Source organism: Austrofundulus limnaeus, unplaced genomic scaffold, assembly GCF_001266775.1.
Source record: "Austrofundulus limnaeus strain Quisiro unplaced genomic scaffold, Austrofundulus_limnaeus-1.0 Scaffold100, whole genome shotgun sequence".
In the NCBI taxonomy this organism is placed as follows: Eukaryota; Metazoa; Chordata; class Actinopteri; order Cyprinodontiformes; family Rivulidae; genus Austrofundulus; species Austrofundulus limnaeus.
Window position 1 is genome coordinate 1308478 of NW_013952502.1, and position 11769 is coordinate 1320246.

General features: G+C 38.0%; 1 protein-coding gene across 15 annotated transcripts in view; it reads left to right on the forward strand.

Annotated features, from left to right (window-relative positions):
• The window catches only part of kiaa1217 (KIAA1217 ortholog), a 116409-nt gene that overhangs the window by 72487 nt on the left and 32153 nt on the right, over positions 1 to 11769 (forward strand). For 10 of the 15 annotated variants that reach the window (XM_014013358.1, XM_014013366.1, XM_014013371.1 and 7 more), the window contains exons 3-6: positions 2437 to 2517; positions 4346 to 4541; positions 8680 to 8878; positions 9945 to 10038. In XM_014013358.1, the coding sequence (XP_013868812.1) occupies positions 2437 to 2517; positions 4346 to 4541; positions 8680 to 8878; positions 9945 to 10038 (570 nt within the window). The remainder of the gene's footprint in view (positions 1 to 2436; positions 2518 to 4345; positions 4542 to 8679; positions 8879 to 9944; positions 10039 to 11769) is intronic. The other 5 variants (XM_014013360.1, XM_014013374.1, XM_014013370.1 and 2 more) reach the window with 2 other exon arrangements.

Sequence of the window (11769 nt, forward strand, 5' to 3'; positions counted from 1 at the left end):
GCCTGTAGTACCACCGGGAAAAGCAAGAGGACTTTTTTTTCCTCCATAGCTTACCTGTCTAATATCAATCTGTCAGGAGATAGTGACAGAGTGAACAAATATGCTAAAAATATACTTTTTAGAAAAGTTACATACTGCACCTTTAAAGAGGTTTTTTTTAAAAACTTAGGAGAAGTGACAAGTTTCAGGGAAAAGCATTTAAACTGTATAGTTATGCTCACAACATAGAAATAGACTGGGATGATGGAAACATTGGCTGTGGGAGACATTGTTTATCACATGTAGGAGCACTGACCTGTTCGGTTTGAATACTATCCAGACACACAGACCTTAGCTTTCGTCGTAATGACAGCAGGCTGTTTTTTAAACCATTGTTGCATAAATGTTTGCAGGATGTCCTGGGTTTGGGTCAGATTTTCTGGAACAATGGCCTGAGTCACTCATGCACATAGTCAGTCTCTCCTTATATCCCTCTTTTACTCCCTCTCAAACACACACGGACATGAACCGACAGAGCACGAATAAACTGCTTCCAAACTCGCATCTCTTTTCTCAACAACTGTGGCTGTTTGCCTGATCGCTGCTTGCTTACGCTGCATTTGTTTGACAGCCATTTCGTATAAAGCTCAGGCAAATCTAGTATTCAGGTCAATCTGCGAGTAAGGACCTGATGACCCGAGGTTTGCTACGACAGTGATGTTTTCAGCTATAATCCGTGCCACATGAAAATTTTGATTAGGCACAGTTATTTTTGGACCTGCCGTAATCACAGTGACAATTTGACACAGGTCTTGTAATAACAGCCCACTGGCACCAACTGTGGCTGTCCACAGACAACCCACCATCTCTGGAGTCAACATTTTCTGATTCTTCTGACATGTTCAAGCTTTATTTTTCAGACACGTTCCATCCCAAGGGGCTCTTTTGATGCCTTTGTAGCTTTTCATATTCCTGTGTGTAAGCTAATGTCAGTGTCTCAGTTTCGCATTCATCATTGCTGTCAAAGCCAATGTGGCGTAAAAAAAAAAAGAGAATCACGGGCTGCTCAGTTTTGACTGAACTGTGGGAAATCACTGGTGTGGAATTCACTGTAGGTGCTAACAGGTTGATGCAGGTTTTACAGTGCTAATCAGCAGTTAGCCTGCGGCTTTCATATCTGCACCTCAAAACAGGAAGTGGTTACCCAGGACAGAAATAAAATGGGTGCAAACATTTTGCTGCGATCTGATAGACGTGTTAAAAAGGAAGTTGAGAAAATACAAGACGTAGAGGCTTATGTGAGCTAAACTGCTTCTGAGAGAACATTTCATTCATCACATGTGAAGTCTTGTGGAGTGGTTTCACTTAATTACCCCCTTCCAAGGAGAGATAGACGGTCTCATTTGCAGTCTCCTTAATTTTTTTGGGCAAACTCTATCTTTTGCACATTCCAAATTCAACCAAAGAAAAGACAATATCTGGCCTTTACACTTTGTTTTTTTTAACATTCAAGACATGTCCACCAGTATGGCAAAAAATTATATTTGAACTATAATTTTGAAACCTCAATTTTATTTGGCTTACTCCAATTTGTCATATGAGACTCAGAAAGGCTCATAGTTTTAAAAGAAGTCTGAGTGGACAAAAATATACATCTTTATGGTCAACTACTTGAATGCACCTGGAATATTATACAAAATTATGTATTTAATAAACATTTTATAAGTTATTTGGTCCAGTCCAATTTCTGCCTGTGTACCGGCTTCAGCTGTTTTTTTTTCCTCCGTTAATAAAATCAAACAAAACTGCTAAAGAAGTAAAACTTTCAAAACAATTCGAGTGTGAGAACCAACATCTACAGTTTGAGAGTTTCTGCAACATATCAGATTACTGTGGCAGACCATATTGTCCCAATTAGAGCTACAGGTGATGGAGAGGTTTAGTATTCAGTACTCCAGTGGGGAAAACAGTAGCATGTAAGAAGTTACAACAGCAGTGTGGGAGGTCTGTTTGGACCCACCAACACCAAATAAGCCTATAAATCATTCAGCATTCAGATTAAATTCCAAACACGTGTCTGGTTTCAGGTTACATGTTAACTCCATGTGACCTCTCAGTTTTAAAAGGTGACTATCATATATTATCTAAATAAAACCCCTTTTTTACCTAATGCAGTATTTTCTGCTGCTTGATTACATGCAGCTAAAGTGTATTTTATTGGGATCTGTAAATGCTTTTAAAAGAAAAACATTTAGCTGTTAATCTCTTTTCACATCTATACATCCAGGCCATCCTTCCTGTCTCTTTTCTGCTTTATTTGGTCTGCTGACATTGATTTGTTTCCATGGTTGCCTTTTGTTCTTTATTGAACATCTCTTTCTCCATCTTAACCCCCCACTGGCATTTCTTAGCAATGTGCTTTTTGTTTATTTCTTCTCTCCTTTTCCCTCCCATCAGTCTTTACAGGACATGCTCGCCTCTCTGCACTCTGAGCTTGACATTCAGAGGTATTTGATGAAAATCCAATTGCCCCACAGAGTTAGTTGGCCTTTTATCTTATCTGCATCATTCTGGTTAGTGTGTCAGTGTGTGTGGCTATATTCTTACTAGTGTCTGCTGTATAATCATGTTCCCAACACTCGTGCTCCGGGGAACTTAAGTGTTTGCTCTGTCTGTGCCTGCCATCCTTCCATGGCTGCCAAGCTCAAACCAATTCTGGTCACAAAGGCTTACAAAAAAGCATCCTTATTATAAGATTTTGATTTTTTTTTTCCTGTCTGTGTACGAGTGTGAGAGAACAGCAGCATGTGCACGCAGGTGTGTTGGATAACCTGATGGGCTTATCCTTGTGTCTCTAACTGCCATTAGCTCTCCAGCACCAAATTGGTGCTAGAGATGAAGAGTGTTTTATAACAGTTTTTCATTAGCACTTTCTGGCCCCTTGGTTACAGTTCTGCCTCATGTCAGAGTGGCATATTACCTTACAGCACAACACTGTAGTCATGTCCCAAATTGCCTTTTTGTAGAACACAGTAAAAAGAGCTGATCCTAAATGCTTTGTGACACTTTATGATTCCTAAACACTCTAAAAGCACTTTAAATTCTTGTTGATCCACACTGTAGTTTTAAATTATGACTGATTATCTAATGTGCAGGTGGAATTGCCTAGGGAAGCGTTTGTATGACACTGATGTGTGAACATCCATCTAGGAAAAAAAACCTTTTTGCACATTTGCACGACTTTGGTTTTATTTTGTTATTGTTCATGAATGAAGCTTAAAGTCAACATAAAAGGTCCTTTAATCATTTTTGGCAAGGAGTGCGTTTGGCTTATAAAGCCCATGGCAGAGTCCTTTGCTCCTCTCACAAAACACTTTCAAGCCAGGACTGCGACATCTTTTGGCCGTCTCACTGTGATTTGTGAAAGGACCGAGGCGACATAAAGGTGGAATTCATCCCGTCACCAAGCGAGGTAGTCACAGTGCTGTAATGGTCTACATATGAACAGATCAGTTGACTTTAAGACTCCATGGTGTGAGTGATGGCAGGCTGTCTGAGTGACCAGCTAGCTAAGAATTTTAATTAGATGTCCTCCACACATTTTTAGGATCAACCTCCACATCAACTAGGGGTGCACCAAAAAAAAATCGTTTTACATCAGAATCGTGATTCTCATTTACAAAGATTCAGAATCGATTTAAAATGTCCCAAAATCGATTTTTGTAAATAAAAAAAATAAATAAAGCAAATCCAAAGGCCATCATCCTCCATTTTGTAACTACATGGGGCGTCCTGACATCATCACGCAGCTGCTTCTGGAACATATGAATGCGCAGAAAGCACCAAAACAAAGAGAAAACTACAAAACTGTAAGAAAGAGAGATTCAACTGGCCCTGTCTTCATTGAATGCAAAGATTTGGACTCATTTTGTTTTTTACTGAATGAGTCTGAGTTTGACATGAGCGAGGTGTTCGAGGTTTACAAAATGAAGATGAAGCAATTTGGGAACACGACAAATGGGCTCACATTATCAGTTTTGAATGAAAAATCGATTTTGAATCGAATCGTGGCCCCAAAAATCCGAATCAAATCGAATCATGAGAGAGTAAAAGATTCCTACCCCTAACATCAACACTGTCGACTCACACACACTTCATGCCTCTTTTGATTTTGCAATGCTAGCCTGATTAATGAATGTGACAAAGTCACTAACTCTATGGTTTTCTAAAGAATATAAGACACCAAGAGTAAAATTAGAACTCTTTTCAAGACCATTAAGTTCTTGCATGTGTAGTGTCACTGTATGAATGAATGATTCATGCTCTCAGCGCTCACTGTAACGTATCCTGTTGCCTCTCCCTCCAGAGCAGAAGTCCAAAGCACGGCGCCAGCCCCCAGCCGAGTGTCGGCGATCAAGTCGACCACCTATCTCTGGCCTCCGTAGAATCACTGGACGCCATGTCTGAGACTGATGCACCCACATCCTTTACCCGGGGCAGTCGGATCCGTGCCAGCCTGCCTGTTGTTCGATCGACCAACCAAACAAAGGATCGCTCATTAGGTATGCTGTGTATAAGAGTTTCTTCTTGTTGCTTGTTGAAAACAAGTTACAAATCTTTGCAGCAATGTCAGTTGTAATACCAGCATTATGTGATGCCTTTTGAATATCATAGAGAATTAGAATGAAGTGTGGAATCTGTGACAGACAAACGGGGGCTTTCCTGAAACAAACTGAATCAAACCACAAATGAGCTCAAGCACAAATGGTGGTGACACTTTGTGACTGTATTTGACCATTTGTGGTCAGTGGTTTTCAGAGGTGTTCCAAAGCCTTGCATTTGTTCAAATAATGGTATTTTTTTATGCAGTGCTGCCTTAGGGCCTGAAGATCGCAGCTCTCCTGTGCTAGATTTTAGCTTTGCCCCTTGTGCATAGAGATTTCTGTAGTTTCTTTGAATCTTTTGGAAGTCACACTATGCAGAGTCGTATCCAGCTCATTTGTCTTCAAAGTTTCTGTCACTAAAATACCCTCTTAGTCTTAATGTGGAATGGGCTATGACTCTTCAGCTTCCCATTTAGGGAATAGAGGTTTATATTATTCTGTTTCCCTACACATCAACAGTTCTACAAGCTTTTCTGCAACTATACAAATCTATGTTCATATTTATTTATTTATTTATTTATTTATTTATTTATTTATTTATTTATTTATTTATTATTTTTACATATTTGCTTTTAAGTTTTTTAATGTTAGCAATACTGCAGTGAAGTGGTTAGAGCTGTCACCTCTCAATAAGAACATCTCAGGACTGGTTGTTTGCCTCCATGTGTCCCTGTGATGGATTTGCGACCTACTGTATACAGGGTGTATATATTTCTGACTTTTTAACATTTTCAAATTGTGAATCATGATTGATGTAGCAAACAATCACATGTATGGCACAAAAAGAGTCCACAGTGTAGCAAAGCAAAAGTCTTTATGATTTTGCTAGACTTTCTCTGATTTATGTGGCCAAAAGAACTGGTTATACTGGAGTTTTCTTGCTCAGAATTTTGTTTCCAGTTTGTTACCATGACTGTGCTTAATGCAGAGTTGCACATCATAGCTTAAGGTGCCACTTTTAGATAACGCCAGGTTTACTCATCTTAAATCAGAAAATGGATTTTGCTTTGAATCTACTTGACAACAGAACAAAAAGACTACTCTAAAATTCTACTCTTCTGTACATTTACTTCTTCCTTTGAAAACAAGATTTGTCTGGTTAAAAAGGGTTAATATTTATGCAACATTTTGTAGGTGAAAGTCGATAATTAAAAATGTATTTTAAATATTTGCTTACATACGTATAAGGTCACTTCATTGTACTGATAAGTTGCTGATTTAGTGCAAAGAGTTGGCAAACTTTCCAAACAAAGTATGCAGCCTGTGCAATTTTTTCTGATGATTTCCTTCAATCTTAGCTCACAGCTCATTGAGGCATTTGCTTCTGGATAAAAGGAGCTGGGCTACCTTGTGATTAACTTGAAAATGAATTAACCACAGGGTGTCTCTTTTTCATGCTTTTTAGTGCCTTTAGTGCAACAAAACCTATTTAAAACAAAGAACACAGCCAGTGAACTTGAAAAAAAAGCACATTTAAATTCATCTACACACAGCAACATGCACACTTTTACTTTCTCTTTTCCCATCAGCATCAGAATAAAGCCTCTGGACAGTGGGGGGTTATGGTCGAATGAAGGGGAGGAGAAAAATTGGGGGGCACCTCTTTACGGTCGTGTCCCTCCCACAGGGTTTCACACACATGCACACACACACAGGCAAAAAGCACACGCCTCACTTAGTCCCAACGGACATTTGGGGATTCCTTGTAGCCTCGTGTCGTGGTGGAGGAGTTTCAGCGTGGGCTTTTTCTTTGCTTTGTACAAACAGACAAAAGGAAATCTTTAAAACACCTAAAGTGAGTATAACATTCCTTTAAGAGTTTAGTTTCAATTACACTTCTTGCATAGCCCTTATTTGTGTCTGTAATATTGTGTCTTGCTTATTATTTGTTGCAATTTAAAATTTGTAGTAGGCAAAATGGAACAAAAGGATGACTGTTCTTATTTTAAACTTTCGCGTCTTACTGGAGAAATGCGAAAACCTTAAAAGTTTTCTAGACTTTGCCCATTTGGTTATAAAACCCACTTGCCATTTGCTTCCTGAGTGCAAAATCAGGCACTTGGAGATGTAACACCATCCCACTTTGGTTATAACTTGCACATTAAACTTTGTTGTTGCAAAGCCAAAGAAATCCTCATAAATCATGTTTGATCATTGGCACTCTTGTAAAAACCTTGTTGTTCTACTGGCTAACATCTGGATGAAACCTAGCCAACAGTTACTGTAACTGATCTCATAGAAAAGAAAAGGGTTTTCTTCAAATGGGCACTTTGTTGAGGTACGCAGGAACCCAGACAATCCTGAAAGCGCAGTGGACGAACTCAGCAGTTTTATTTCCTGGATTTGCCTTCACTCTGTCTGGTGAAGCATGTAGAATCTTGTATAATATTTCACCAACATCTGCTAGCTTTTACTAGCTTGTTTTCTTAAGAAACTTACACCATGTAAAATCATGCCTGCTTTGCCTAAACAGAAATATTTTTACAGGAAAACTGCAAACCTGACTTTGAAATATTTTCTGCATGTTAAGAAAGGAGTTTTTGAATAAAATCATCCATTATTGAATTAAATTATTTAGCCAACTACATAATTTTATGATGTTCTAATGTTGCCACTGCCTCAAAAAAATCTCAAGCGGGCTTATTTTTTCCTTCCCTGGCACTGTTTATACAAGTGCAGGGTAGGCGTGTTCATAAATTTTGTGGGAGAGACATCTGTTTTTCTAAAACACAGTACAGAAGCCACACCCAGGGTTCAGAGGTTCAAGCTTTGGTCTCTTTGATTTGCAGCATTTACTGTTCCACCCAGAGCACACAGCTTTGCTCTGTATTCATGTGCCAAGTCACTATGTTATTATGAAGTTATGTCTTCTATTTCCATCAATTATTAACAAAAAAGCATGTTGATTTGTAGCACTGACATGAGTTGAGTGACAGGTTTGGTCCAGTGTTACTTCTCGTGAAAACATGAATCGTAGCATAAAGTGCAGGCCCAGTAAAACTGTAAGCGTGTCTAAATTTAAATCATTAACGTCACAATCTTAGAGTAAAAACAAACTAAATAATTTGCATTTCTTATGAATATGCAGGAAACATGCTTCATACTAAAAGATTTTTGCTGAATTGGTTAAAAAGCTGAAACTAGCCAAAAAAAATAGGTAAAATAGCTGAAATTATCACAAAGAAATAGAAAGAGCACATTTGCTGAATTACCGGTAAGCGGAAAAAAGTTGAAATTATAACAAAAGGGAGAATTCAGCTGAAAAAAATGTCCAAATTAGCTAAAAAGAAGCCAGAATTACAGAAAACAGCTGAAATTAGCAGAAAGCAGCTGAAAGACGCTTAAAAGGCTTAAAATAGCAGAAATAATCTGAAAGAAGCACAAAAAGTAGAAATCAGCAGAATAGCAGAAAAGGTCAGAATGGTAGCGAAAAGAGCAGAAAAAAAGCTCAAATCAGCAGAATAGAAGCCAATGGATACTAAAATTAATACAAAGGACCTTAAAAAAGCAAAACTAGTACAAAAGGTAGAAAGTACAGTAAATATTTATGAGCATTTTGAAGGGTTTTAAATATGTTTAACTCAGCTCTGTTCATTTTCAATGAGGAAAAACATGGCAGAAAAAGCTAAATATCTCATAATATATAAAATGCTGAAATACCAAAAGTCATAGCCTGAATAACCTGAAGGAGCTGAACATTTTGATATATATATTGTTTAAATAGCACAAAAATTGTCAAAAAACTTACCGAAGAAATTTGTGTGAATGCCTAACAGAATTCACGCTAATTACTGTATTCATTCATGTATAACACTAGAAATTTAACTGTAAAAATTATCCATAAAGTGGGGTGTAGTATTATACATGGGTTATTGATGATTAGATTTTTTTATGCTTCTTAATCTAAAAAATGATAATTGTATTATACTCAAGATCGTTTTATACATGAATAAATATGTAGGTTTATTTGAAAAATCCATTGCTGTCACAGCAAAGTTGTGTAAGAATCTAAACACAAAGTTTTTTCTGTCCTCAGGTGTTCTTTACCTGCAGTACGGGGATGAGACCAAACAGATCCGCATGCCCAATGAGATCACCAGCATCGACACCATCAGAGCTCTGTTCGTCAGTGCCTTCCAGCAGCAGCTCACCATGAAGATGCTGGAGTCGCCAAGTGTTGCCATCTATGTCAAAGACGACATGAGGAATATGTACTACGAACTTGCAGATGTCAGGTAAAAATATGTTTGTATGTGATATTCAGGAATAACCTGAATATCACACAAATATATAGGGGAAAAAACATCTAAGCTTTATAAAAAAATTCTTGTTTATATGAAAGTTCTGTATGATATGTTGTCATTATTACTAGAACAATAAAGTTGTGTCGCAATAAAAATACTGTGAAAACTGACCTACTATTATCCTAGAAACCCATCACAACACAAAATTATTTTTGCAGGTCCAGCCTTGTATTTGACCCTTTTGTGCATAGCTTTCTCTGAACAGGAAATGTTTTTTGGCCAGGAAAACTCACATCCTTTTTCCCGCCAAACAAAGAAAGTTATTTGGAGTCTGAGCTGTTTCCGATCCACTCAAATTTGAAAACACTTAATAACTTTTCACGGCGTTCCTTTTTGTCGCATTCTCTTAGAAGGTAAAAGTTTCAGCATTGTGAGCTTCGTCTCTTTATGATTTTTGGAATGTAATTTCCTAAGCACCGTGTTGTGTGTACTGTAGCACTTAGAAGCAGAACAACACAGTGTAGTTCACAGCTTTTTATTTTTTCTTCGTTTTGTGCCTTGCTGTTCCCTGGTTTGGTATTCTCCTGAATTATTTATTGATATTACTGCAGAGCTCATGTGGTGATACATTAAAGAGAAAGAACAACCCTTTTAATGCCAAAGGAAACTTTGCCCATTTTTGTCTGTAGAGTTCCTGCTCAGGTGAGGCGTGAACTTTGTGACTAATTCTTTATGAGGGTTGTAAAAATGATCTTGTGACACTTTAAGGTTGGTATGAGTGTCCAGAATGCAATAGAGAGCGAGATCTGGACATGGGAACAACAGATCCCTATGTCTTTTGTTAGATGAAACACAGTTTAGGAAACTATTAGTAAGTTTTCCAAGACAGTTTGGATTTTGAGAAAATGTCACATAACGGAGAGTTTTCAGAGCCACTGACGGGGTATGTGCCCCTGGCTGGGCTGCTAAAGAGAACCAGGTTGAGACAGGATCGGCCGCATTCGGATGGAGATGCCTGGGCTGCGTTTTTATCACCGAACACCTTCTTTCCTTACAGGAACATTACAGACCACTCCTGCCTGAAGGTGTACCACAAAGACCCAGCGCAGGCCTTCAGTCATGGGTCCCGACCTGCCAACGGTGATGCCAGGGTGAGTATGTGCTCGCGGCTCACACAGCAGTGAAACTTTGTCTCGGCAGCAGCTGCGAGGACATGAATAGATTTGTTGCAATTAAAATAGAGCTCTGCCTCCAGTTCTTTTTATTCCCACATCCTGTTTGCAGTCGAGGGAAGGAATGTCCCCCTGCCTCTTGTTAATCTGTTAGGGTGGGGGGGTGCTATTGTTCTCACAGGGGGCCTACCTTTGGGTCTCCCCTGCATGGTCTGGTGCAGCTTTTTGAGGGATAATTCAGCTCCATTCTTATGACTGTTCCACCGATACCCGTCACTCCCCACAATATAAACTCTAATCATTAGTTTCTAATTCTTCTGTGTTTATTTCCTACGAAAGTAAAATCTCTTTCCTTGGATGTTTTCTTTTCAAATCGATTCCTCTAATCCACGCGGCTCTTTATCTGACTTTGTTGTGCTGTAGAAACTCGTCTTATTTGTGTTGAGGTAAGACAGTTTCCTCCTCTTCTCCTTTGATTGGTTCCTTTATGAAAAGTAACCGGAAGAAAACTAAAAACAAAGGTTGCACTGAAAAATTATTTTTTTTAAATGACATCTTTAAACCTGAAAGAGGACTGCCTCTGTTGAAATTGTTGTGCTTTTAAGCTGTGGTTTTGCACGATAAATAAATCTGTGATCTACTGAATTTTTGCTATTTAAGATAAAAAAATAGATAATAAGAACTTCAAATTCATTACATGTAATACCATGTAGCTTTAAGGTAACAGACATCAACAGACAGACACCAGCTCATGTAGTCACTGTTTAACCAACAAGCAGTTAACACAAAAACAAAGTTTGCATAAGGCCTAAGTATAGATAACGCCCAAAGAACTTTGTATTTTCTCATTTGTTGTATTTCAAACTAATACAGCTCTATTTGAAAGTGTGGGGTATTTATTTTTGGAATATTAACATAATATAAATGTTAACATTTAGAAACAAACACAAGAAAGATGATTGATGGCAGTTGTCAAAGTGACTGTGAAGATTTAGTTTATGTTTTATATTCCTCTGAAGAATCGTTACTATAGACAGTATCTTTTAAGTAAATGGTTTTTTAAAATATATACAGCCGGAATGAAGTGGCTGAGAGGCCTAGTTACTCTCCATAGCACCTTGTAATGATCAAGTTGAAAGCATGCCTGTAAACACTGATTGGACCCCCAATCAGCTGTGATATGATTAAAAGACTCAAAAGATGCTAAAACAAAACACTAAGGTTAGTAATGAAAATAAACTCTAACTTTACCAAATGGTTTAGAGAACATAAATTATTTTAAATCTACTGTAGTCACAGCATTTATTTAGGTAGACTGTTTGCCGTAGAGACTTAAAAGCATAATAGCATAATAGGTCTCTTTCAAATCTCTGCATTTAACCAATCACACATGTGAACACACGTGCAACATGGAGACCATCTTGGAGTTGAACCTGCTACCTAGGCTAAAAGAGACCTATTATGCAAAATTCACTTTTTAAAGATTTTTTTACTCAACTTTGGCAAATAGGCTTTAACAAGGCTTTAATAAGCTGAACAATAGAAGTACATGAGAAAACATGTTCATATCAAACGAAAAAAAAAAAAAAACAATTCTTCGTGTCCAGGCCGGTATCGAACCCTGGTCTCCCACTCTCTGGTCCAATAGTTTACTCATTGTGCTATAAGAGGCTTGTTGTCCACTGAGCTGCACATTACACAACAGCACAG